The sequence below is a fragment of the Talpa occidentalis genome, unplaced genomic scaffold (genome assembly GCF_014898055.3).
Source record: "Talpa occidentalis isolate TD23 unplaced genomic scaffold, MPIMG_talOcc4v2.1 talOcc4.9, whole genome shotgun sequence".
In the NCBI taxonomy this organism is placed as follows: Eukaryota; Metazoa; Chordata; class Mammalia; order Eulipotyphla; family Talpidae; genus Talpa; species Talpa occidentalis.
Window position 1 is genome coordinate 76,307,812 of NW_023605305.1, and position 26,760 is coordinate 76,334,571.

General features: G+C 48.9%; 1 protein-coding gene across 3 annotated transcripts in view; it reads left to right on the forward strand.

Annotated features, from left to right (window-relative positions):
• The window catches only part of SMG5 (SMG5 nonsense mediated mRNA decay factor), a 31,160-nt gene that overhangs the window by 1,328 nt on the left and 3,072 nt on the right, over positions 1 to 26,760 (forward strand). For 2 of the 3 annotated variants that reach the window (XR_008550427.1, XM_037500971.2), the window contains exons 2-19: positions 3,031 to 3,129; positions 3,954 to 4,077; positions 5,876 to 6,032; positions 8,509 to 8,598; positions 9,506 to 9,595; positions 10,256 to 10,334; positions 14,314 to 14,439; positions 14,545 to 14,613; positions 15,014 to 15,222; positions 15,775 to 15,912; positions 16,065 to 16,661; positions 18,861 to 19,036; positions 20,120 to 20,195; positions 20,912 to 21,087; positions 22,475 to 22,633; positions 25,586 to 25,645; positions 25,989 to 26,148; positions 26,458 to 26,548. Coding sequence is in view for 2 of the 3 variants with exons in the window: in XM_037500971.2 (XP_037356868.1) it covers positions 3,031 to 3,129; positions 3,954 to 4,077; positions 5,876 to 6,032; positions 8,509 to 8,598; positions 9,506 to 9,595; positions 10,256 to 10,334; positions 14,314 to 14,439; positions 14,545 to 14,613; positions 15,014 to 15,222; positions 15,775 to 15,912; positions 16,065 to 16,661; positions 18,861 to 19,036; positions 20,120 to 20,195; positions 20,912 to 21,087; positions 22,475 to 22,633; positions 25,586 to 25,645; positions 25,989 to 26,148; positions 26,458 to 26,548 (2,676 nt within the window). In the remaining variant the exon portion in view is untranslated. The remainder of the gene's footprint in view (positions 1 to 3,030; positions 3,130 to 3,953; positions 4,078 to 5,875; positions 6,033 to 8,508; positions 8,599 to 9,505; positions 9,596 to 10,255; positions 10,335 to 14,313; positions 14,440 to 14,544; positions 14,614 to 15,013; positions 15,223 to 15,774; positions 15,913 to 16,064; positions 16,662 to 18,860; positions 19,037 to 20,119; positions 20,196 to 20,911; positions 21,088 to 22,474; positions 22,634 to 25,585; positions 25,646 to 25,988; positions 26,149 to 26,457; positions 26,549 to 26,760) is intronic. The other variant, XM_037500972.2, reaches the window with a different exon arrangement.

A 26,760-nucleotide genomic window follows, 5' to 3' on the forward strand; every position in this document is an offset into this window, starting at 1 on the left:
TCAGAAGGCAGAGGAGGGGAGTATAGACTTCCAAAAATAGAAAAGTGATACAGTCCAGCTGCCCCTGGGCTCCCACTGTGGTCTGCCCCAAGCAGTCTCTGGGTGAATGAAGAGTTAGCTGGGGGTGGCACGTGTGCGCTTCATTTTGCTGCCAAGTGTCAGTACTGCTTGTCAGACAGCGTGGGCAGTGTCTGCTAAATTCCTTGTCTCCAGCTTTTGGTAATATCTCTGGTCATCCTTCTATTCACTCTCAAATCTAGTTCTTTCTCAAGCCACTGCCTCCAGATCTGAATGACTGGTGTGTTTGCATGTGAGGCTTATATATGTGCACATGGGTGTCCTGCCTGTAATTGTATGTGGTTGCTTTGTGCAGGGTGGAAATTTAAGGTTGTGATCTCTGTTTTTATAATTCACTATAGCAGTGGTGATTGGTGGAAAGAACTGGGGTAGGAAGGTCTGATTTCTCTGCCCAAGATAAATGTGTTACTGGACTATTTAAAAACTCTTACTTTGAGCTTTAGTAAATTTGGGGAACTCCCATAATGGAGAAGCGATGTTGGAGGGAATACAAATATCAATTAATTAGGTCCATTAACTTTTTTTAGACGTTTTTCTTTTTTTTAATACTGTGCCAACCCTGAGATTATAATAGTGAGACACAAAACTAGTTTTTTAGCATTTTGTTCGAAAGTGGAAAAGTTTATGACCTGATAGGAATTGGAGAATGAAGTGCTGAGTCCTCCCAGATTTAAGAATTTGCAATTAGAACCTCCTTGAGTAGTGGTTAAATTTTTTTGGATTGAGACTCTAAGTAGAGAATTCTGGAACCTGACCATAAACACACACACACACACATCACACTGATTCATCCATGATCCGTCCATGACACTGAAGTTAAAAAGTCCTAGCATGGAGGGCCTCCTGGTGGCCCAGGGGTTAAAGTGTCAGTGATATCAAGCTATCACCAGTCACTGCAGCCTGAGTTCAGTCCATGGCCTGAGATTGAACCCTGTCCAGGGAACTGACCCACATGGCACAGCAGACCTCTCCTGTCTAGCTCTCACCAGTGTATTTCCATCAATCCGCCTGATCTGCTTCTCACTCTGTCTCTGGTGAATCCTCTCACCCTGCAACTCTAGCCTACAACCCAGTTCTTGTTTGCATTAGTAAATAAATTAAAAAAAAAAAAAAAGTCCTAGCATAGAGTAAATCTCTGAAGACCTATTTCCTGATACTGTTCCTGGCATTGAGGGCCAGGCTGGCTTCAAAGGCCTAGCTAGAATCTCTAAGGCAGCACAGAAATATTTGGAGAAATGCTGAGCTGGGATTGTCTGTGACAAGGCCTTGATTATTATCTCACCCACTAGGCTGGGTGCTGGTAGTCACTTTGCCCTGCACAGAGCAACCTTTAATGGTGTACCACCTGAGATTTCACAGGGTGTTGTGGCCATTTTCCCTAGCTCAGAAACACGTTTGGGTATTCTGAAACAATCTTGGATTGTTAGGAACTCGTCACTCCCTGTTTTTGGTTGCTTTTGTGTTCACAGCGGTGTAAGATTCACCTGCTCTCATTGCTGCAGTCTGTCATCCTCTAGGTTTTGCCCTTCCAGAGGTAACATCTACTTCTGGAACTTCTTAGCCATTCATTGTTGTTTCCTTGATCTTTTTTCTTGGTGTCTAGAGTCTCTTCCCTCAGCCTCATAAGAAGAAGGATGGAGATTAATATTTACTGAGTACTTTTTATGTATGAGGCACTGTTATCAGTGCTGTATGAATTAGCTAATTTAGTCCTCACAAAGTAGGTGGTAATGGGCCTCCCCGGTGGCGCAGCGGTTGAGCGCTGGGTTGCGAAGCTGCCCGCGGCCTCTGCGATGCCGGTTCGATCCCCGGCTGCTCCCCGGCCATCGGAGGAGGGTCCCACATGGTGCGCAGACCTCTCCTGCCGCCCGCTGCTCCCCTCAGCAGTGTACTTCGGTCCTTCTGCCTGCTCTGCTCCCCGCTCTGGCGAATTCTCTCACCCTCCCGCGCTTCTGACTGTACCCAGTGCTTGTATAAACAAAAACAAACAAACAAACAAATAAACATGCCTCTATTAAAAAAAAAAAAAAAACAAAGTAGGTGGTAATGTTATTCCCATTTTATAGGTGGGAGAGCTGAGCTCCAAAGAAGTTAGGCATTTTGCCTGGATCACATAGCTGGTCAGAAGAAAGTACCAAAATTTGTACCTAGGCAGTTTGGTTCCAGAGCACACCCTCTATATTAAACAAACAATTCCTTCAGCAGAATCCAGGAGACCTTACAATTTAGCCTCTTAGGAACTCCCTTGCTCCCTACTTTCCTATAACCTAGTAACCTAAAGCACAGTTTTATAGTTATAATGCCTTTCTTATTTATGTCAGAGATAATAAGCTCTTGCATAATAGTAGCTCATTCCACCATTTTTTAGTGAATGCCTTCTGCATGCCAATGTTGAATATAAATTATTTCATGTAATCCTCACAGTAGTTCTCTGAGATGATTGCTATTATTATTATTATCTCCATTTTATTTATGTGAAGGCTTAAAGAGGCTAGGTAATTTGCCCAAAATTACAGGTAATAAGATACAGCCAGAGTTCACACCCTTGATTTTCTGCCTCACTTCACAGTCTGTGCCCTTCCATTGGAAAAATCTCCTTTCCCAGATCACGGGATTTCTCTGCTTTGCCACTGTTGATGTTTTGGACAGGGTAGTTATTGTAGACTGTCCTGTGTTTTGGGGGGTGCCTAGCAGCACTATTAAATGCCAGCTGCATCCCCCTCCCCTGAGTTGTGACGACCAAAAATGTCTCCATCACTACTAGGTGTTCTGCGGGTGGGGGTGTTGCTGTGTTAGGATGGAGAATGTATTTATCTTGTTTTGTGCAGAGCCCAACCTGCAGCCTTCTTGTATCCCCATCCCTGATTCTTCAGCTTTTCCTTTAGGATCCTCTTCCTAGCATCTTAGGACCTTATGTTTGGCTCAAGACTATTTGCTTATATTTCCCTGCAGGGCTGTGGTGGAGGCTGTGCATCGACTTGATCTCATACTTTGCAACAAAACCGCTTATCAAGAAGTATTCAAACCAGAGAACATTAGCCTGAGGAACAAGTAAGCTGGAGACATTTCTAAAACACAATCCTCAGTTTCTCTACCCCTCTATAAAATCCAGACATACAGATACATGTGCTCACTTACTGCCTGACCTCACAGTACAGGAATGGGTTATGAAGTCTCTGACCTTCCTAAGAGAGGAGGTGGGGATCCCTCAACTCTTACCCATCTAACAGACTGATGCCAGAAGGATGGCATTTGAGTTAAGAAAGTTTGCCATAGTAATGAAAGGAGAGGAAGAGGGGCAAATAAGGCGGAGAAAAAAAGATTAGGTAGAATGCAGGGAAGAAAGTGACTTATTGAGGGTGTCCGTGGTGGCCTTGAGGTTGAGTCTCAGCGCTGTCACCGCAATGGTCTGAGTTCAGTCCCTGACCAGGGAGCTAGCCCACATGGTGCAGCAGATCTCTCCTTGTTGCCAGCTGCTCCCCTCAGCAGTGTATTTCAGTAGATCCACTTGTTCTGCTCCCTAGTCTGTCTCTGGTGAATTCTCTCAACAGCCCCCTCCCCTGCCCCTATGGCCTGCACCCCAGTTCTTTTATGCAAAAATAAATAAGATCTTTCCAAAAAAAGAAAGTGCACCATCAGTGGCACTCTTTTAAAAAAGAAAGTGATTGATTGAGATTCTTACTATCTCTGAGGCAGGGGTGTGGGGGGGATCTGCTCCCTTCCACAACTGCTGTTGTAGGTCATACTGACTGAACCAGGATATCTCTTGGGAAACTCGGAATTTTGTTGATTTGGCAAATGCCTCCTTTCTCTTAGTTTTTGTATCCCCCCTCAGGGAGTGGGCATTCTCCCTTGTGCTCTCTGTACCCTCCCAGGCTTCGTGAACTCTGCGTCAAGCTTATGTTCCTGCACCCAGTGGACTATGGGAGGAAGGCTGAGGAGCTGCTGTGGAGAAAGGTATACTATGAAGTTATCCAGCTTATCAAGACTAACAAAAAGGTAAGGGAACTTGGGAAGAAATTTGTCTTAAAAGGGGAAGCTGGGGGCTTCCCTGGTGGCGCAGCGGTTGAGCGCTGGGTTGCGAAGCTGCCCGCGGCCTCTGCGGCGCCGGTTCGATCCCCGGCTGCTCCCCGGCCACCCGAGGAGGGTCCCACATGGCGCGCAGACCTCTCCTGCCGCCCGCTGCTCCCCTCAGCAGTGTGCTTCGGTCCTTCTGCCTGTTCTGCTCTCCGCTCTGGCTCTGGTGAATTCTCTCACCCTCCCGCGCTTCTGACTGTACCCAGTGCTTGTATGCATATATGTATAAATCAATCAATCAATCAATAAATAAATCTTAAAAAAAAAAAAGGGGAAGCTGGACCTCCCTGGTGGCGCAAGGGGTTAAGTCTCAGCACTAGAAGCTGTCCACAGCCACTGCAGCACGAGTTCAATCCCTGGCCAAGGAGGTGACCCACATGGTGCAGCAGACCTCTCCTGACTCGCCCGCTGCTCCCCTCAGCAGTGTATTTCAATAGATCCGCCTGTTCTCCTTCCCACTCTGTCTCAGTGAATCCTCTCACTCCCCGCATCTCTGGCCTATACCCCAGTATTTCTATGCATAAATAAATAAATCTTTAAAAAAGGGGAGGGGGGCCTCCCCTGGTGGCGCAGGTGGTTGCGCACCGCTCTGTGAAGCTGTCCACAGCCTCTGTAGCGCTGGTTCCATCCTGGCTGGCCAGCGAGGGTCCCACATGGTACAGCAGACCTCTCCTGTCTCGCCCGCAGCTCCCCTCAGCAGTGTATTTCGTCAGTCTACCTGTTCTGTTCCCCGCTCTGTCTCTGGTGAATCCTCTCACCCTCCCACGCATCTGGCCTGTACCCCGGTTCTTGTATAAATAAATAAATAAATAAATCTTTTTTAAAGAGGCGGGGAAGAGCTAAGGGAAGGAAGAGAGAGGTAAGAAAGTGGGCCAGAGCATGGTTGGAGATAGGGGAGCGAAAAAAGAGATGGTAGAAAGGAGAAAGAGAGTCAGATAAAATTAGGATTAGAGGACAGGAGCCTAATCCCTGGCGGGGAGACCAAAGAAGTCGATCTAAGGTAAGGGTGTTTAAATGTATGGGATTAAATTGTGAGTGAGAGGACTGTGGATAAAGTTTCGGGACTAAGAAGATAAGTTTATTTCTTCAGTGAGATTAACAAGAATTGGGGCCAAGGGGCCTCCCTGGTGGCGCAAGGGGTTATGAAGCTATCGGCATCCATTGCAGCACGAGTTCCATCCCCAGCCAGGGAGCTGACCCACATGATGCAGCAGACCTCTCCTGTCTTGCTCACTGTCCCCCCCGCGGCAGTGTATTTCAGTCAGTCCACCTGTTCTGCTCCCCACTCTTTCTCTGGTGAATCTTCTCACCCCCCTCATCTCTGACCTGTACCCCAGCTCTTATATGCATAAATAAATCTTTTTTAAAATGAAAAACCAGGGGACTCCCTGGTGGCGCAAGGAGTTAAACACTACATTATGAAGCAGTCCGCAGCCTCTGCAGACTCCCCGGCTGGCCGGCCACGGAGCAACCCACATGGCGAGGCAGACCTCTCCTGTCTCGCCTGCTGCTTCCCTCAGCAGTGTATTTCAGTCCGTCTGCCTGTTCTGTCTCTGGTGAATCCCTCCCTCCTTCCCCCCCACAATCTCTGGTCTGTACCCCAGCTCTTGTATGCATAAATAAATAAATAAATCTTTAAAAAAATGAAAAAAACAGGGATTGTGTCAGGGGGGTTCTGAGCTTGTTGCTGAACCAACTCTTTCCCTTCCTCAATCTCCAGCATATCCACAGCCGGAGCACCTTGGAATGTGCCTACAGGACACATTTGGTTGCTGGTATTGGCTTCTACCAGCATCTCCTTCTCTACATTCAGTCCCACTACCAGCTTGAGCTGCAGTGCTGCATCGACTGGACCCATGTCACCGACCCCCTCATAGGTCAGTGAAATCTGAAAGGTGGACTTGAGGAGCAAGTTCATATGCCTGTACCTCTGGCCTTCTTATCCCTCAGAGTTCATGTACTTTGTGGCCCACCCAGGCAGAAAGAATTCTTGTAAGACCTACAAATGGTTTATGAAATTTGGGTTTATCCAAATAAGTGTATGAGTTAAGATAAAAATGTTAAGGAAGGGAAGACTTAGGATTAGACTGAGGTGGAATCAAAGGGAGGGATGGAATGATCTCTAGAGTAAGTCTGGCACTGGAAGATGGTATTTATGCATTTCTTTTCTTCCAATTGAATTTGACTGGCACTGTTTCATTTAACTTTAGAAATTATTTTCCAATGTTTGATAAAAGTATTGAAATTTGCAGAAATGTTGGACAATCCCTTTTCCGCTACCTGAGTTACTAGCCACTCGAGTTTATTGCCTTTTTCTGGGTGTGGTTTCTCTTCAGTTCAGTCACCCTTCAGAGCTCCTTCACTCTTCTTAGAACTCTTCTACCTCTTGCACAACCTCCCTCCGCCCCTGCCCTCATCAGATCATAGACTTTTTGTATCAGAGGCACACCGTTATATTTTAATTGTTTAAAAAAACAGTAAATTGGCCTCTCTGGTGGCGCAAGGGGTTAAGAAGCAACCTATGAAGCTGACCACAGCCACTGCAGCACGAGTTCAAACCCCGGCCAGGGAACAACCCACATGGCACAGCAGACCTCTCCTGACTTGCCTGCTGGTCCCCTCAGCAGTGTATTTCGGTCAGTCTGTCTGTTCTGCTCCCCACTCTGTCTCTGGTGAATCCTCTCACCCCCCGCACCTCTGGTGAGTACCCCATTCTTGTATGCATAAATAAATAAATCTTTAAAAAAAAATAAACAGCAATTTGGGGCCTCCCTGTTGGCGCAGGGACTAACGTCTCAATGCTATCAAGCTATCACCAGCCACTGCAATGTAAGTTCAATCTCTGGCCATGGAGGTGACCCACATTGTGCAGCAGACCTCTCCTGTCTCATCCACTGCTCTCCTCAGTAGTGTATTTCTGTAAATCCACGTGTCCTGCTCCCCCACTCTGTCTCTGGTAAATCCTCTCACCTCCACCCCCTCCACCTCTGGCCTATAACCCAGTTCTTGTGTGCATAAATAAATAAAAATAAATCCTTAAAAAAAACCCAGCAATCTGAGATAGACTTCATAGGCCAAAGGGGTCCAGGAGCCTAAAGAAAGATTAAGGTGGCCTCCCTGGTGACACAAGAGATGCATCACTGTGAAGCAATCTGCAGCCACTGCAGCATGAGTTCAATCCCCGGCCAGAGAGGTGACCCACATGGTGTAGCAGACCTTTCCCGTCTCGCCCGCTGCTCCCCTCAGCAATGTATTTTAATACATCCACCTGTTCTGCTCCCCATTCTATCTCTGGTGAATCCTCTCACCCCCCACACCTCTGGCCTATACCCCAGTTCTTGTATGCAAAAATAAATAAATCTTAAAAAAAAAAAAAAAGATTAAGAACTCTTATGTCCAAGGGTCAGTTCCTCAGGCCATTCTAGTTTTTCTCCTCTCTAATGTTTTCTCTATTAATTTAACTAAGTGTCTCTATAGAAAACATTAGGAAGGCTTTTTAGATTGGAACTGCTAACCTCAAAAAATGAGTGCAGGATAGTGTGGGTAAGAGGATGGTCTCGAGCCAGCTGCCTTTTCTATGTTGGCTCTGTCACAAGATTACTCATTGTGTGACTTTGATTTCTTCAACTGTAAAATGGGAATAATAAGAAATAACTACCTCGTGGGGTTGCTGTGAATTTAAGTTGCTGTTGTAAAATTCTTAGGCCAATACCTGGCACATGGGAAAACTGTCTCCCAAAGAGCTCAGATTCAAATGAAGTTTAAGGCAGCTTGTGCAAAGGGAGAGATGAAAGCCTAGGTATCATTGGGCTCTGGCCACCGCCAGTCCTCAGGCAAGGCAAACTCCCTGTGTCCACTTCACATGCAGACTCTCCACTAGTTGCCTTCTCCATGGACCTTGGCCACTTGACAGAAACCAGGAGTATTTATCTTGGCCTCATTCACAGTCCATTCTTTCTGGACAAGTTTCCCATCTTTACCCAAGCTTTTACCTTCCACCCAGAGCTTCTACCCAGGTCATCCATGGCTGTCCTGACACTTGAGCCTCACATCTTCCTATGGTGGCCTTTCACATGACCTCCCCCTAGAAGCAGTTCTAGACTGAGAACCCCAGCCCTCCTCTTCCATTTCCTTTCAGTCTAGTGAGTGAAGCCTACCTATGTGCCCCCGTGAGCCTGTATGTTCTGAATTGGTGTCTTCTCTGCCTCGTAAGACAGTATTCTAAGACTAACCCTGGATTCTTGATTTCCTTTCTCTACCAAGGAAGGGCATTTCCCCACAGATGGGGCAGAGGACAGGCTCACAACACACACTCTCTCTTCCTATCTCTCTCTCTTTCTCTCTCTCTCTCAGGATGCAAGAAGCCAGTGTCGGCCTCGGGGAAGGAGATGGACTGGGCACAGATGGCATGCCACCGATGTCTAGTGTACCTGGGGGATTTGTGTAAGAATATGAACCTTTCATTTTCTCTGTTTTGGGCTCAGGCTGCTTCAGTTGTTGGTACCACACTTTACATGATTGTAAAACAGGAGGAATTTGGCCTCTGATAACTTTCTCCTCCTAGTCTGTTTACAGTGAGTGATCCCTTTTTATGCTCTTCTGTGAGACAGAGAGGATCACAAATACAGGAGGAAGGAAAATGAGCTTTGAGAAAGTCAGGGTTAGGGAATTTTTTGTTTGATGTCTTTCTCTTTAGTAGAAGTTTTCTTTTCATAGACTCCTAGAGGAATTGAAGTTAGACTTCAGGGAGGATTTACGTGCCTGACAAATAGTTCTCAAAATGAAAAACTCTTTTCTTGCTTTATGACCTCTGGGCTCAAGTCTTACTAGACAAAGTTTCCTCATTAGGCTGCTGGTTTGTGGCTCTTGGATACATTATCATTTGTTGACCTGAGACCCATCTCCTTCCCTTAGCCCATTCTTGAACCCCTCATAGGCATTGTGAACGGAGAGAACCAGTGTTTCACATTTGACTGACCAAGTGTCACTAGTAATGTCTTCTCTAGAATAGAGTGGTTGCAATCCAGAACTCAATGTTAAAGATCTTTCCAAGCAATTACATAGGCTGCAGCTCCCCCTCATTGGGAAGAGATAATCAAGAAAAACTTGTTTCTTTTATAAACACTAAATATTCTTTACATTTCAAACCTACCAGCAAGGAAGAGAGTTGAACAATTTGCCCATAATAATGCAGATATAAAACTGTGCCAGAGACCCAAGCAGCCTGCCTCCTGGCTCAGGTATCTTCCTCCTAGGCTCATATTACAGCTCCACAGAGTGGACTCCCAGACAAGGGGAGTTATCTCTGAAACCTGGAATTATGTGTTTCTCTTTCTCCTCTCTTCTGCAGCGCGATATCAGAATGAATTAGCTGGTGTAGACACTGAGCTGCTAGCTGAAAGATTTTACTATCAAGCCCTGTCAGTAGCTCCCCAGATTGGTAAGTGGACTTGTTTGGGCCTCCCAACCCGGCAGTATTTTCCAAGGGGAAGAGGATGTTGTTAGGTGACAGGTAGATAATACTCATTTCTCCCAGGTCCTTAATACACTCATCTCTCATACTTTATCTCCATTCTGCATTCTACCCTTGTGACACATAGTCAGAAAATGGTGGGAAGGGAAGAGATATGGGAAAATCTTCAACAGAAGGCAAAAGAGAAAAAAAAGAGAAGATAACTTCCCTGGGGTCTCTGTAGAAAGAAGAAACTGCTTCCACTGCCCCCTGCAGGAGGCACAGTAAGAAAAGGACTAAGGCTGCACCACAGGGACAGACAGGGAGCAGCATGTAGAAAGGAGAACTCAGCTGTAGTAGAAAGGAGAACTCAGAGGAACTGAGCTGCAGTAGAGGAGAGGGCTCCATGGAGTACTGTCAGCCTTGAAAGATCACAGCTGGTGTGCCATCAGTGTGGAAATCCTTAGCAGGCCAGGTGGGAAGAAACTGGTAGGAAGTGAGAAAAGGTCAATAAGCCCTCTACAGGAACAAGATTAGGCTGCTAATCCCAAGATACTGTCACCTGCAGACCCAACTCTTCTCCCCATGAGTTCTCAGCAGCTTTGGGTGAGGATTGTGGCCACTGACTGCCTGACTTCTCCTTTCCAGGAATGCCCTTTAACCAGTTGGGCACCCTTGCGGGCAGCAAGTACTATAATGTGGAAGCCATGTATTGCTACCTGCGCTGGTAAGTATTTGTTCTTTTTCCAGCCTTATTTTCATATCCATACCATTCCTGTCTTTTTTTTTTTTTAGATTTATTCATTTATGCATATAAGAGCCGGACTATAGGCAAGAGTTGGGGCAGGGGGCGGTGAGAGGATTCACCTGAGATAGAGTAGGTAACAGAACAGGCAGATTGAAATACACTGCTGAGGGGAGCAGCAGACGAGACAGGAGAGGTCTGCTGCGCCATGTGGGTAGCTCCCTGGCCAGGGATCGAACTCGAGTACAGTGGTTGCGGATCGCTTCATAGGCTGCGTCTTAACCCCTGCACCACCAGGGAGTCCCCCATTCCCGTTTTGTTTGCTCTCTTCTTTTCCTCCCTTGCCTAGCTCCAGACTTAGATAGCTAGAGGAATGAAAAGATTAAGGGATTCCGTTTACTATGTAGAACACAGGATTGCTGTCTTCCTGAAGGAGGAGGAAATTTGATGTTGATAAGATGTTACCAAAGTATCCTCTGATAAGGGCCTCAGAGTTATAGAACGTCAGTGTTAACAGACATGGTAGCATGCCTGGGACAAGCTTAGCATGGTGAGTCACTGCCACCCTAGATTTGACACTCAGAACTCAATAAAAGACAATTTTTTCAGGGCACCCAAAATTGATTAGGCTTGGGTCACTGACTTGGTCATCATAACCAAAAGCATATGAAACTGATTGGTGAACCAGAAAGACCGATTAAATTATAATGGGGAGGGTGAACTGCCAGGAAAACTGGGAAACCCACTGTTGTCGCCTAATCAGGCCTGAAATCTCAGGAGCCACATCATTCTTAGAAGAGATTACATATACATATATATATACACTTACCTGGCGGGGGAGATACCATGATCACGAAGGTGGGTTTCTGAGAGCGAGGCTTATCCATTGCACGTAAGTGCTAACCCTTGTGATTTCCCCAAACATGGGAGTCTTTTTTTTTTTTTTTTTTTAAGATTTATTTATTTGTACAAGACTGGGTACAGTCAGAAGCGTGGGAGGGTGAGAGAATTCACCAGAGCAGGGAGCAGAACAGACAGACTGACGAAATACACTGCTGAGGGGAGCAGCGGGTGTGGCAGGAGAGGTCTGCGTGCCATGTGGGACCCTCACTGTTGGCCGGAGATCAAACTGGCGCTGCAGAGGCTGCGGGCAGCTTCACAGCCCAGTGCTCAACCACTGCGCCACCGGGGAGGCCCCAAACATGGGAGTCTTGACTGTATAATTTGTGGTGGTGGGGGGGAGTGGGGGGCTTTGTTCATGCTCTCCCGGGGGAAATAAAAGCGAGAGAGGTTATATAGTGAACTGGGGTTCAAAGCAAAGGTAATAAGGTGGTCTTCATAGTTGTTTTTTTTTTTTTTTTTTTTTAAATTTATTTATTTATACAAGCACTGGGTACAGTCAGATGCGTGGGGTGGGGGGTGAGAGAATTCACCAGAGCCAGACCAGGGAACAGAACTCGCAGGCAGACGAAATACACTACTGAGGGGAGTAGTGGGTGCAGCAGGAGAGGTCTGCGCGCCATGTGGGACCCTTGCCTGGCGGCCGGGGATCGAACTGGCGCTGCAGAGGCTGCGGGGCAGCTTCACAGCCCAGTGCTCAACCACTGCGCCACTGAGCACTCAGTCTTCATAGTTTTTAAGTGGCCAAATACTTAAGTGTGAAGTTAAGTATTTCTCTCTGCCTTATAAATCCATGTGCCATAATCCTTGGTTCACCTAGTTAAATCTATTATTCCTTGTATCAGCATAGTGTTTGCTCGTCTTCTAGATCAGTACAGACTGGTATCCTGTACTACTGTATTCATTTTTATTTTTATTCTTTTAAAGATTTATTTATTGGGCCTCCCTGGTGGCGCAGCAAGTTGAGCACAGCACTGTGAAACTGTCCACAGCCTCCACAGCGTGGGTTCAATTCCCGGCCCGCCAGGGAGATTCCCACATGGCGCGGCAGACTTCTGTTGTGCCCACTGCTCCCCTCAGCAGTGCTTTCAGTATGTCTGCCTGTTCTGCTCCCCACTCTGTCTCTATTGAATCCTCTCACCCTCCCACACCTCTGGCCTGTGCCCCAGCTATTGTATAAATAAAAATAAATCCTTAAAAATAAAATAAAGATTTATTTATTTATGCATACAAGAACTGGTACAGGCCAGAGGTGTGTGTGTGGGGGGGGGAGGGTTGAAAGGATTCACCAGAGACAGAGTGGGGAACGGAACAGGCAGATTGACTGACATACACTGCTGAGGGGAGCATCGGGCGAGGCAGGAGAGGTCTGCTGCGCTATGTGGGTTGCTCCCTTGCTGGCTGGGGATAAAACCCATGCTGGCAGTGGCTGCAGATAGCTTCATGGGTTGCGTCTTTCCCCTTGCACCACCAAAGGGGCCCACTGTATTCATTTTTAAGTGTGATTGTCAAGTTTCCATTGCATCTTTTCCATTCCTCAGATGGCTTTCAGAGCATGCCCCCCCTTTACGTCCTGCTTCTCTTATCACATTCATGAACATGATTTAGGGTGAGTCACTTCCAAAGAGAGCCTAGCACATCCACGTTTGGGAGATGCCCACTAAGGACCTATCCTGTTATATAAAAACAAGGCTGTCTCTTGGTGTGTAGCATTTGGGTAAGATTTAGTCTGTGGTCCGTCATTGGTACTCAGCGCATCTGGAGGTCTGACATGTCTGGAGGGTTGGTTCACCTGGGCCTCTTTCCCTTTCTGTGTAGTCTCAGGGACTCTCCATGTGGTCTCTTCCTTCGGGTGGATGGACTTCTTACTTGGTGGCTAAAGGCTTCACCAGTGCATAATGACCCAAGAGACTTAGAATCTAGTGGTTCCTTGAGGCCTGGGTCAAGGAATTGTCAAGAGTCTCTTCTACAATATTAGTCAAAGCAGTTGTATTATTGTCCATCCACCAGGATTTATGAGGCGGAGATATAGAACCTACTTCTCAGTGGATAGAGTATCATCAAAGATCCTGTGACTATCTTTAATTCACCCAGACATAGGTTTTTCCTGTTCCTTGTTGGTATTCAGCTGATCTGCTTGTTTCCAAAAAGCAGGACCCAGAACAGTATAGTGTAGTATTGAGGTCTTAGACTGTGCAGGAGACAGTGGTGCCAGGTACTTGCCATGTGAACTTGGCAGCCAACATACTTGTTCTCTCAGGCTCCGCTTGCTCGTTGGTAAATGTGGGCAGTGTTAAGGTACAGCACCTGACAAAATGAGGTGCTCAGTGCCGATCTGCATTTAATGAGGATTATTCTGAGGATTATCTGAAATAAAGTGAAAATATTCTCACACATAGTAAATAGTTCTTAAATGCTGCCTATAAAGTGCTCTGTGCTTTAAGGAAAAGTTGGAGGAAAACATATTTCAGAGATGATAACTGCAATAGAGTAAGATTAATTGTCTCATTTCTAGATGAAGACATTGTCTTTATCCTGCTTAATCTGGAAATTGTATATATTTTCAAAAAGTTTTATTTATTTATTTATTTTTAAAGATTTATTTATTCATACATACAAGAACCAGGATACAGATCAGACGCGTGGGAGGGTGAGAGACTTCACCAGAGACAGAGTGGGGAACAGAACAGGCAGACTGAGTGAAATACGCTGCTGAGGGGAGCAGCGGGAGATTGAGGAGAGGTCTGCCATGCCATGTGGGATTCTCACTGGCTGCCGGGATCAAACCCACGCTGCAGAGGCTGAGGACAGCCTCACAGAGCTGCGCTCAACTGCCTGCACTAGGGGAGGCCCAGGAAATTGTATATTTTATTAGGAAAGATAGCTTGAAGTATCTGTCCTTCTCATGCTGCTTTTTTTTACCCTGAGTGTGTACATGGAAAGTGGGGGACAGTCTGTATTTACTAGAAACATTGTTCCTTAAAGCCCTGGCAGAATGACATTTTCCCCTTTCCACCTCTTCCCACCAAAACTCAGTAGTTCACCTGTGTATCTCTTCTAGCATCCAGTCAGAAGTTTCCTTTGAAGGGGCTTATGGAAACCTCAAGCGGCTGTATGACAAAGCAGCCAAAATGTACCACCAGCTGAAGAAGTGTGAGGCTCGGAAACTCTCTCCTAGCAAGAAACGGTGGGTGGGACTTGTGGGGAGGAGTGGTTTTTCTATAGTTGGTGCATTTGGACCCCAGGGACTCTGGAACCATTCACCATTTACCTCAGGCTCCTCTCATTTCAGATGTAAAGACATTAAGAGGTTGCTGGTGAACTTTATGTACCTGCAAAGCCTCCTGCAGCCAAAAAGCAGGTGAGTAAAAGAGTGTAAGAACCGCATCCAGGATGGCTCTTTTACAGAGGGGATTTGAATGGTAGGGACTAGCTGTTGAACTCTGCCTGTCAGTTGGAAATTCTGTAGCTAGTTAGTCCTTTCTTGGCTTCCCTGACTGCCCAAGGGTTCTGTGCCTATCTTTCTGAGCAGCTCACTCTGGCACAAAGTAGGCACTTAATAGAAATTGAAGGAGTAGCTGAATGGGAATTCCACCCATGTCCCTTCCACATGAAGTATCTGCACTTCCATGCTGTTTTGTCTGCTTTGGAGATCAGTCTAGCACTGAGTCCCCGCTGCTCCTCTGGAGTCCCCCCTGCAGGTGTCCCAACTGTTCACCTGCCCCAGCTCCCATCACTAACCTGTTGTTCCCCTCCCATAGCTCCGTGGACTCAGAGCTGACATCACTTTGCCAGTCAGTCCTGGAGGATTTCAACCTCTGTCTTTTCTACCTGCCCTCCTCACCCAACCTCAGCCTGGCCAGTGAGGATGAGGAGGAGTATGAGAGTGGATATGCTTTCCTCCCAGACCTTCTCATCTTTCAGATGATCATCATCTGCCTTATGGGTGTGCATAGTTTGAAGAGAGCAGGTAATGCTCCCTCTATCCCTCTTTTCTCACAGTCTGGCTTCTGGGATACTCACTGCCCTTTTTTTTTAATTTTTAAGATTTATTTTCATTTATGCATACAAGAATTAAGGTGAAGGCCAGAGTTGCTGGGCGTGAAAGGATTCACCAGAGACAGAGTGGGGAGCAGAATAGGCAAAACTACTGAACTATACTGCTAAGGGGGTACATAGCTCATGATCCAGACAAAATTCAGACCTTGCTGTTAGGGACAAATAGGCAGTACTGGGACTTTTCTAGCAGATATGTACGTGGAGCAAGGAGTGGCAGGACTGCGTGTGTAGGTGCATTAATCAAGGAAGGTGAGACAGGACAAGAGGATATGCTTACCTGAGGGAGCATGGGTAGGCTGACATATTTCAGGTAATAGTGCAGAGACCTGAGAAATGCTTTTTTTACCTTAGGAGAAGCTTTGAGAGGTATCTGGATCCTTGGTAAGGTTGAGAATAGGTGGGATAGGGTTGAAATTGATGGTCAGGGTCCTGGACTACTAATGTCAGCCTTTTCTGACTTTAGGCTCCAAGCAGTACAGTGCAGCCATTGCCTTCACCCTGGCCCTCTTCTCCCATCTTGTCAACCATGTCAACATACGGCTGCAGTCAGAGCTAGAAGAGGGTGAGAACCCTGTTCCGGCGTTCCAGAGCGATGGCACAGGTGCAAGACTGGGGGGATTGTGACTGTGGAAAGGTGAGGGGGTGGGGATAGCACAAGTGTGGCAGAGGAGGTGATGTTGAAGTGTACCGCCTTCCAGTTCCAGTTGCCCCAGTTTGTCTCTAGGCCCCTCCTGACCTGTCCTCTTTCCACAGATGAACCGGAGTCCAAGGAACCCTTAGAGAAGGAGGAGCCCGATCCTGAGCCTCCTCCCACAGCCCCTCAAACAGGTGAGGTCAGAAAGAGCCGGAAGTTCTCCCGCCTCTCTTGCCTCCGCCGCCGCCGTCACCCACCCAAAGCTGGTGATGACAGTGACCTGAGTGAAGGCTTCGAATCGGACTCGAGCCATGACTCAGCCCGGGCCAGCGAGGGCTCGGACAGTGCTTCCGACAAGAGTCTTGAAGGTGGGGGGACGGCCTTTGATGCCGAGACAGACTCGGAAATGAACAGCCAAGAGTCCCGTTCAGACCTAGAAGATATGGAAGATGAAGAGGGGACACGGTCCCCAGCCCTGGAACCTTCTCGGGTCAAATCAGAGGCTCCTGAGGCCCTCAATGGCCCACTGGCCCCCAATGAGGCCAGCCTTGCCAGCAATCTGCAAGCCATGTCCACCCAGATGTTTCAAACCAAACGCTGTTTTCGACTGGCCCCCACCTTCAGCAACTTGCTCCTCCAGCCCAGCACCGACCCGCACACCTTGGATGGCCAAAGGCCCTGTGTCAATGGGGATGTGGACAAACCCTCAGAGCCAGGTATCTGGGCCTCTTCCTCATCCTGGCCTGGCTCACACCCTCCATGCTGTGGCCACTCACCTGAGAGCTGCCACTTTCCTCTCTCTGCAAGCACCTACTCCACCCTCGCTGCCTTACTTTTGCTTCTGCCTATGCTGGCCTGGAGTTTTTTCCTGAGACTGCCCTCTCCTCATTCGCTCAATGCCAACTCAACCCATTTTGTGGTCTTACTCTTCACCCTCACCACCTTGCCCTGTGTGTTCAGGGCTTTCCTCCTTGCAAACAGCAGTGGCTGCAGCTTCCTCTCCTGGTGCTCTCCCAGGTCCTGCTAGGGGTCCCAGAAGCTAGAAAAAATAGCACCCATAGAGGCAGGTAGATTAGAGTGAGATTTGTCACCTGAGGGGGTTGTTTGCAAAGGGAGCTTCATGGGCAGCCAACATTTGTTGCGCCACCTCTAGCAAGCATTAAACTGGGCTCCACGGGTATTGGCATGTTGAACTCTCAGAGCAGTCTTGTGGTGGAAGAGTTAGCTTAGTCTCAGTGTTTTCCTTTAACCTCTATGCTTCTGTCCTTGCTGCTCTTTAGTTCTGGACCATGCTCTCTGCCCTCAGGCTGTCACTGGCTTGGTTTTTTGTTTGTTTGTTTTTTTAAGATTTATTTATTTATTTATTTATTTATTTATTTATTTATTTATATACAAGCACTGGGTATAGTCAGAAGCGCGGGAGGGTGAGAGAATTCACCAGAGCCAGAGCGGGAAGCAGAGCAGGCAGAAGGACTGAAGTACACTGCTGAGGGGAGCAGCGGGCGGCAGGAGAGGTCTGCGTGCCATGCGGGACTCTCCTCTGGTGGCTGGGGAGCAGCCAGGGATCGAACTGGCGCTGCAGAGGCTGCTGACAGCTTCGCAACCCAGCGCTCAACCACTGTGCCACGGGGGAGGCCCTATTTTTTTTTTTTTTTTAATTTATTTATGCATACAAGAACTGGGATGTAAAGCAGAGGTGCAGGGGGTGAGAGGATTTGCCAGAGAGTGAGGAGCAGAACAGATGTATCTACTGAAATACGCAGCTGAGGGGAGCAGCGGGAGAGGCAGGAGAGGTCTGCTGCGCCATGTGGGTAGCTCCGTGGCTGGCCAGGGATCGAACTTATGCTGCAGTGGCTGGCAATAACCTGTTAGCACTGTCTTTAATCCCTGTGCCACCAAGGAGGCCCCACACTGGTTCATTCTTCTTCCCTAGATGTTAGCTTCTAAGTTACTTGGTGTGGGACTTCAATACTAGATTAGATTTCCATCCTGAGGGCTCCTGTAACTTGTATCACCATAGCCTCCAACCCTTTCCTTCAAGTGAAGTTGTTTGTTGACTTGTCTGTTTCTCCAACTAGACTGTGAGCCTCTTGTGGCCAGGACAGCTTGTCAGGACAGCCTGTATTTTGTCTATCGCAGTGCTTTCAGTCCCTAACACAGTGCCTGGTACATGGGTGGAACTTGGGAAATATTGGATGAATAAAAGAGATGAGGAAGTTGATGCACAAAGATACAGTGACCAGCACTAACCTGCAGTGCTGAAGAGCTGGGAGTTGGAAGCACTTCCTTTATGTGCGTCCCTGTCTTCCCTCTCTTACTGCTAGCTCCCTTCTGGCTGCTGGTACAACTAGGCTGTTCATGAACATTGGCTGAGTTGATTTGCTATAAACAGCCTCACAACTTGAGTCTGGAAAAATCAAATTTTTAAATGACATCAGGCTCTTGGCTTTTTTTTTTTTTTTAAGATTGATTTATTTATGCATACAAGAGCTGGGGTACAGGCCAGAGGTGGGGGGAGGGTGAGAGGATTCACCAGAGACAGAGTGGGGAACAGAACAGGCAGACTGACTGAAATACACTGCTGAGGGGAGCAGCAGGCGAGGCAGGAGAGGTCTGCTGTGCCGTGTGGGTCACCTCCCTGGCAGGCTGGGGAATGAAACTCGTGCTGCAGTGGCTGGCGATAGCTTGATAGCGCTCTTTAACCCCTGTGCTACCAGGGAGGCCCAAGGCTCTTGGCTTTAAAGCATCCAGTTAGTGGGCTTTGAAAATTCAGGCAGGGGTCTAAAAATGAATTCTCCACTTTTCATATCAGAATTCTTCAGACCATTTTGGTGTGTGCCCCCCCCCCACACACACACAGAGCTGAAACCTGTTCTGTATACCTACTCATCCCAGTTCTCTCTCAAACACTCCAGCCTCTGAGGAAGGCTCAGAGTCGGAAGGGAGCGAGTCCAGTGGGCGCTCTTGCCGGAATGAGCGCAGTGTCCAGGAGAAGCTGCAAGTCCTGATGGCTGAAGGGCTGCTTCCCGCAGTGAAAGTTTTCCTGGACTGGCTGCGGACCAACCCTGACCTCATCATCGTGTGTGCGCAGGTAAGTCACTGCTCTGTCAGGTTTCGTGGTGCTGGGGGTGAGGGTCAGCCAGATGGGGCCTGGAAAGCCCCCAGATAGTCTGATTAAGAACAGTTATAGTCATTATTCCTCTGTAGGGCCCTTATGCTTTTTGTAGAAGGAGTAAGTGTGGTGTTTGCCCTCAAGGAGCCTGTGGCTGGGCTGGGATATAAATTTTGTGGATTGGGAAAGTGAAAGAGCTGCTTATTCTGCTTTGAGACCCAATGAGGCATAAACCCTGCCGTTACGGGTAATGTTGGTGAAAGTATGTGACCGGGGCTAAACTTAGTAAGTAAATACAAGAGTCTTGAGAGGGGAGAAAGCACTGAGTAGTGACGGAGAGATGGGCTCTAGGAAACTAGACAGGGTGTGCAGGTGTTCTAAGCAGGGGAACAGCTGAAGGAGCGCCCTGCATGGATCTTGAGGTGTCTGGACTGGCTGCCCTGGAGGCTGGGCAGGGCAGCAGCAGCAGCCTTCTTAGGTTCTGAGTCTCAACTTGGTTCCTCTAGTTCCGAGGCTTTTATTAGTGTTACTTTGTTACAGCTGCATCTGCCCTTCTGTGAAAGACCCTTTTCTCTCTGCCTTCTTGCCTAGACTCCCTAGAGAGAAGCACTTGGGTCTGGGTGAAGCATACCCTTTTTGTGTTTGCTGTGTTCTGTCTGGTGAGAGGTAGTCAGTCGTTGGTCCTTAGGGGAGAAGGTGTGATAGAGGTGGGCACATGAGGGCTGAAAGGAAAGACACGCGCTGGACAGGGAGACGACTCCGCCAGTGTGCTAACTTTTCCTGCTACCAAGATCCAAAATACCTTTCCTGTACTGTCATACCTTCAGTGTAGTGAGGCTGATAGTCAGATGGCCCACCTCCATGGGCCCTCTTCTTCATTCCTTGTGAGACCAGCTCCGCATTTTCTAACTCCTCCACAAGCTCCTGGGCCTTTTTTGTTCCTTTCTCCAGCGGATCCTTGTAGGACTGAGACCAGAGCCCCCCAAGCCTAGTATTTTTCTCGCTTGCTGCTCCTCCTCCCCCCATTCTGCCCCAGCTGAAGGCCTCCTTTCTCTCCCCCAGAGCTCTCAAAGTCTGTGGAACCGCCTGTCTGTGTTGCTGAATCTTTTGCCAGCTGCTGGCGAACTCCAAGAGTCTGGTGAGTGAGTCCCTGGCACTGGCCTCCTGTCCACTCTCCCTCATTGGCCCTCTGAACCCATCCCCCCTTCCTGGTAACCTGACCCTTGGGGTAAGGAGGTTAATGGGATTCGGTGGCCAGCCTCCTGTCACATAGCCGTCATTGTGGTCTTGGTTTCTCCAGTTTCCCACCCAACACTGCCCCTCTGTGGACAGGTGGCCTGGTGTGCCAGGGTGTGTGTTCCCTGGAGAAGGCACTGGGTGGGTGGAAGCAGGGATAAAGGAGCCTGGAAGCCAAGCCCAGTCTCTGGTGTCGCACTGACGCCCTGGTCATTGAAAATTGACTTTGACCTCCAGAGCTCATCAGTTTGGCTCATTCCTCATCCACCTTCAAGCTGGAAACACCCTATACCTCCAGGACTTATCAAAAGCTCTTCACTTCCCTGCCCCTCCCACCGGAGCCCCTATTCTCATGTCTGCCCTGACGGAGTAGCCTGTTGTCAGGCAGCCTCCCATGCTGGGCTGCCCCTATTCTCCTCCCCTGCTCTGCTCCGCTAATCCCTCAGCACTGCTCTCCCTGAGCGCTGGGAGCTGGCCCTGAATATCTTTCTCCTTCCTTCCCCACTCTCTCACTTTCTGTCTTGTCCCATTCTCCTGGGAATTCCCAGAGGGTTAGGGCTGCATCACTGACTGGTGCGCTCACGTGTAGGTGGTCTCATGTGTCCTTTTTCTTCCCAGGCCTGGCCCTGTGTCCTGAGGTCCAAGATCTTCTGGACGGTTGTGAACTGCCTGACCTGCCCTCTGGTTTGCTGCTTCCAGAGGACATGGCACTTCGTAACCTGCCACCCCTCCGGGCTGCCCACAGGCGCTTTAACTTTGACACAGATCGGCCCCTGCTCAGCACCTTAGAGGAGGTGAGGCTGTCCTTTCTCAGGCCATGAGTCCATGTGCTAGTCAGACCCAGGGCTCCGGGCTGCAGCTTATGAGTCCTTTGGTCAGTAAGCATTTGTGCTGTTATCTTCCTTGGGCAACAAGGCCTTCACAGGTCTGCTGTTATAGAACAAGCCTCCCTCCCCTTAACATTTTGTGGAGGAAAACATAAGTGAATTATTAGGGATTTGAGATCTTCATCAGTCTTTTTTTCTACTCTGGGCCCAGCCGCTGAGCTGAATGTCAGACAATGAGAAAGAGGTGGAAGAGCATGTGCTGCTCACTTAATTAAGTCCAGAGACTTTCACCGTTGAATCTGTGTTGTCTTGTGGGCCATCTGGGGGCAGCAGAGGGCAGACAGGCCTCCCTGCCCCCTCCCCAACATGCACGCCTTGGTTTCTCCAGCCAGAGTAGCTTGACTTTAGTCTTTTTTATTTTATTTTTATTTTTTATTAAGATTTATTTATACAAGAACTGGGGTACAGTCTGAGGCGCGGGAGGGTGAGAGAATTCACCAGAGACAGAGCGAGAAGCAGAACAGGCAGACAGACCAAAGACTGCTGAGGGGAGCAGCAGGCGAGACAGGAGAGGTCTGCTGGGCCATGTGGGTTGCTCCCCGGCCAGCTAGGAATCAAACTTGCACTGCAAAGGCTGCGGACAGCTTCACAGCACGGCGCTCAACCCTCCGTGCCACCAGGTAGGCCCCGACTTTATTTGAGGCCTCTGGATAAGAAAGTTGGGAGGTGTTGATCTAGTTCTGTTTTTTTGTTTGTTTTTTTGTTTTTTAAGATTTATTTTAGCTAGGCATATAAGAACTGGGGTACAGGCCAGAGGTGTGGGAGATGAGAGGATTCACTATAGACAGAGTGGGGAGCAGAAGAGGCAGATTGACCAAAGTACACTGCTGAGAGGAGCAGCGGTCTAGTCAGGAAAGGTCCGGTGCACCATGTGGGTAGGTCCCTGGCTGGAGATTGAACTCATACTGCAGTGGCTGCAGATAACTTCATAGGTTGCATCTTAATGTGTTGCGCCACCAGGGGGGCCCTGGTTCCATTTTTGACCAGTTCCTCATTTTACTGACCCAGAGGAGAACTATGGCATTAGCACCCACATCCCCTTCCTTCATCTTGGGCCTGTTCTTTTTTCTCAGCCCTGAGTCCTGGTTCTCTGATCCTTTGGGGAGTCCCCTGCCCAACTTGCTTACCCTCTTTCTGGCAGCTAGAGACTCTAGCTCTGGAGCTCCTCTTCCCCATCCTATACCTCCTTTCCAAGCAGCCCTTGGGGTGGTTGGCATAGGAAGGAGGGGGCCAGGATGGGCGGGAAGGCTCGATGGCCCCGCTCAGCTGAGCCACCTCCGGTGTCTCCTCACAGTCGGTCGTACGCATCTGCTGCATTCGCAGCTTTGGCCACTTCGTTGCCCGCCTGCAAGGCAGCATCCTGCAGTTCAACCCTGAGGTCGGCATCTTCGTCAGCATTGCTCAGTCTGAGCAGGAGAGCCTGCTGCAGCAGGCCCAGGCTCAGTTCCGCATGGTGAGTCAGGCCTGCCCTTCCCTGTCCGCTCTGCTCCCATCGGGCTCACTGAAACACCACTTCTTAAAAACAAACCTTTTGTGTTAAGGCTTTCCTTACTGTTCCATAGGGGAAAACACAGGGAGTTTCAAAAATAATCATAGGGAAGTTACACAGTTTCCAAAAATGTTAAAGAATTTTTGCAGGCATTTCCTCTAGCCCGAAGTTCCCAGGATTCCTGGGGCGGGTGCCTGAAAGCCCCTTTCATGTGGTGTGAACATCACACGCCAAGCTGGACACAGGCGGGATGCTCTCTGGGGCTGCGTCCCGCTCTGCCTGAGTCACAGTCTAGTCCCAAGGGGTTTGTCCCCTAGTAGCAGCAGTATTGTCATCATATTGCCATCACCTGTCATTTATTAAGAGCTTTCTATCAAAAGCCTGATTTGCATGTGACCTCTCACATAACCCTTGTAGCAGCCCTTGAGGGGGTGTTTACATCCTCATTCCACAGACAAGACAGCACAGAACAACAGAAGAGGTGCTGTCCACAGGCAACCAGGGCTGTGGGGCCAGACAGACCAGGCTCTTGCTGTAGAGGCTGGGCATCTCTGTAGGTTGGGGCGGGGTCTGGGGAAAGGGTGGTCACCAGGGTTGCTGCTTCTACTTTTCTGGGACTCCTGCATCTGCCTGGTATAGGGACCCAGGTTTTCTCCGGGGAAAATGCTGACCTAGACTGGTTACCCTGGAGCACAGCTAGCGCAGCAGTCCCCCTCCTGAGCCAGACAGCTCCTACCTGCAGTGGTGGAGTGGGGGGAGGGGGATACTAGGCACCCACATCCTTTCTTTGGAACATAGGGCGTCACAATTCCAATTATAGCCTGAAAGTAAGATTCCTGGCATTGATTTCTGCAGGGTGAAGAGGGGAAGTTGTCTTACAGCCTGCTGGCAGGGCCTATGGGAACATGCCCGCTGAGGTGCTGGTCTTCTGCCTCCCCTCTGTCCTTCTACCAGTTTCTCCCTGGGGATACCTTTGGCATTCGGGGCAGAATTGTTCTCTGTTGTGCAGGACTCTGCAGGGGTACTGTAGACACGCGAAACTAGTATGATGATCAAAACTAAAAAATCAGGATGGGAGCAATCCCATTAGGTATAATCCATCCAGATTTCTCTAGTTTGCCCACAGATATCTATTTTCTCTTCCAGGATCCCATACAATGCTATATTGGTTGTCATGTCTCCTTAGTCTCCTCCATTCTGTCTTTTCCTGCCCTTCGTGACCTTGATGCTTCTGAACAGTTTTAATCATATTGTGGGGTGCCTCTCAATTTGCCTTTGTTGTCGCCTCGTGATCAGAATGAGATGATACATTCCAGATGAATATTTTATTTATTTATTTATTTTTAATAGAGGCATGTTTTATTTATTTACTTATTTGTTTGTTTGTTTTGCTTGTTCATACATGCACTGGGTACAGTCAGAAGCACGGGAGGGTGAGAGAATTCACCAGAGCCAGAGCAGGGAGCAGAGCAGGCAGAAGGACCGAGGTACACTGCTGAGGGGAGCAGCGGGTGGCAGGAGAGGTCTGCGCGCCATGTGGGACCCTCCTCAGGTGGCCGGGGAGCAGCCGGGGATTGAATCGGCGCCGCAGAGGCCGCGGGCAGCTTCGCAACCCAGCGCTCAACCGCTGCGCCACCCGGGAGGCCCCAGATGAATATTTTAAAGCACCACTCTGATGATGCTATGTTGCTCATCAAAGAGCCTTCAGCGGCTCCCCATATCTCTTAGGGCAAGTTCCCATTGTTAACCTCATCTTTTAGATTGTATTACGGAATTTGGACTTCCTCCAGAAGACAAAGGAAAACTCTCAAAGTCTTTTGAATCAGGGCCATAGTGGACATTATGTGAGTCCTGAAAGACTGCCTTGGCTGCAGGCAGAGAAAATGGTTCAGGTTAGAGGCAGAGACCAGTTAGGATATGGTTATAATAATCAAGAAGGGAGATGTTGGCTTAGACTTACAGTTGTGTGGTGGAGGTAGAGGGAGGAGGAAGGATTGACAGAAGTGGAAAGCTAACTTAAGGGGCTGAGAGAAGGAAAAGTTAGAGCCAGCTGAGCTTTCTGACTGGGGCAGACAATTTTTTTACCAAGTTGGAGATCCCAGAGGAAGAGAAACAGGTTCTGAGAGCAGGTGGGCTGTCAGGCGGTCAGATCTGGATTGAAGCTGTAGATATGGGAGAAGTTGGCAAGTCAATAGTGACAGAAGGCGAAGGGGTTCTTGGATGGGTCTCCCCTTGGGCGTAATGGCCTGGGAAGAGCAAGGAGCACATCGTACATCCCGAGGCACAACCAGGTGCTCCTGCGTGGTGTGGGTTCATGGTTGCTCCCTCCCTCTCCTGGGCTGCCTGGAGTGCAGAGCAGCAGTGAGCTGGCAGTGGAAGTTGTTCAGATTGCACCAGAGGAACATTTTTTTTTTTTTTTAATTTTTATAGAGGTATTTTTATTTATTTATTATTTGTTTGTTTGTTTTGTTTTGTTTTGTTTATACATGCACTGGGTACAGTCAGAAGCGCGGGAGGGGGAGAGAATTCACCAGAGCCAGAGCGGGGAGCAGAGCAGGCAGAAGGACCGAAGTACACTGCTGAGGGGAACAGCGGGCGGCAGGAGAGGTCTGCGCGCCATGTGGGACCCTCCTCGGGTGGCCGGGGAGCAGCCGGGGATCGAACCGGCGCCGCAGAGGCTGCGGGCAGCTTCGCAACCCAGCGCTCAACCGCTGCGCCACCTGGGAGGCCCCAGAGGAACATTTTTTGATCTTGTGCGTTCCCTCCCCTTCGTTTAGCAGGAATGATGAGGGGACTTTATGTGAGATTGTATCTATTTCAAACCCCACAAATTCCTCTTGGCCCTCTGATGGCAGGAGAAAGGAATATAGCACCAGTTCCTCTGCCCAAGCTTAGCACTTGATTTTTCCCTCCTAGGCCCAGGAAGAAGCTCGACGGAACAGGCTAATGAGAGACATGGCTCAGCTACGGCTTCAGGTAGGAAATCAGGGCCCAGTACTTCTGCTTTTGCTTGCCCTGCTGGCAGAGTCCTACCTCTCTGGCCAGGGCACGCTGTCTGTTCTGCTGTGGCCTCCTGGATTGCCCTCGTAGTGCTCATTTCTCACTCAGAATTGTGCCCCCTTCTCCCATCACTTAAATTTCTTTCTCTTTACTTAACCCTGGTTTCTGTCTATTTGTCCTCCAAGGCCATCAGTAGGAGTCCCTGTCCCTTTTGGCAGCAGGAGGAACCCTGTGAGAGCCAACCTGAGTGCCATTCTGCTCCCCCTGCTTAAGCAGCAGGGGCCCCACATGGCTCCCCCACTCTGCCTTCTCTCACCAGCTTGAGGTCTCTCAACTGGAGGGGAGCCTGCAGCAGCCCAAGGCCCAGTCAGCAATGTCTCCATACCTCGTCCCTGACACCCAGGCCCTCTGCCACCACCTCCCTGTCATCCGCCAGCTTGCTACCAGTGGCCGCTTCATTGTCATCATCCCAAGGACAGGTGAGCATATTGGGGAGGTAGCAGAGACAGGGTTGCTAATAGAGATCCTTATTTGGGCTGTTTTCACATGGTGGTCTTAGTCAAATCCTCCACCTCTCTGAACCTCAGTTACTTCATCTGTGAAGCAGGCATAACAATCTGTTACACCCTGACTCATAAGACAGTTGAGAAAATCTAAGTGAAAGCACTTGGTAAGCTGCCAGGTGTGCTGCTGGCAGAATATCGTTCTTTTAAAGAACAGAAGGAGCACTTTCCCTGGAGCCCCTGTCACAGCTTTCTACACTGACCTGTCTCCTCCTTGCCCACCAGTGATTGATGGCCTGGATTTGCTGAAGAAGGAGCACCCAGGCGCCCGGGATGGGATCCGATACCTGGAGGCAGAGTTTAAGAAAGGAAATAGGTGAGTACAAGCCTGGCTGAACCTGTACTGAGCCTGTTCATCTCACAGACAGCAGTGCGTATGTGTGCCTTAGTCCCTGTGGCTAAGAAACTCACCAGTCCCTGCTCTGTTTGCTCACTGCTTGGAAAGAGAGACTAAAGACATAATTAGAAGTCAGGATCCTCAGTGCTGAAATAGGGGGTGATCACAGGAGCCCGTGCGGGAGCACTGAC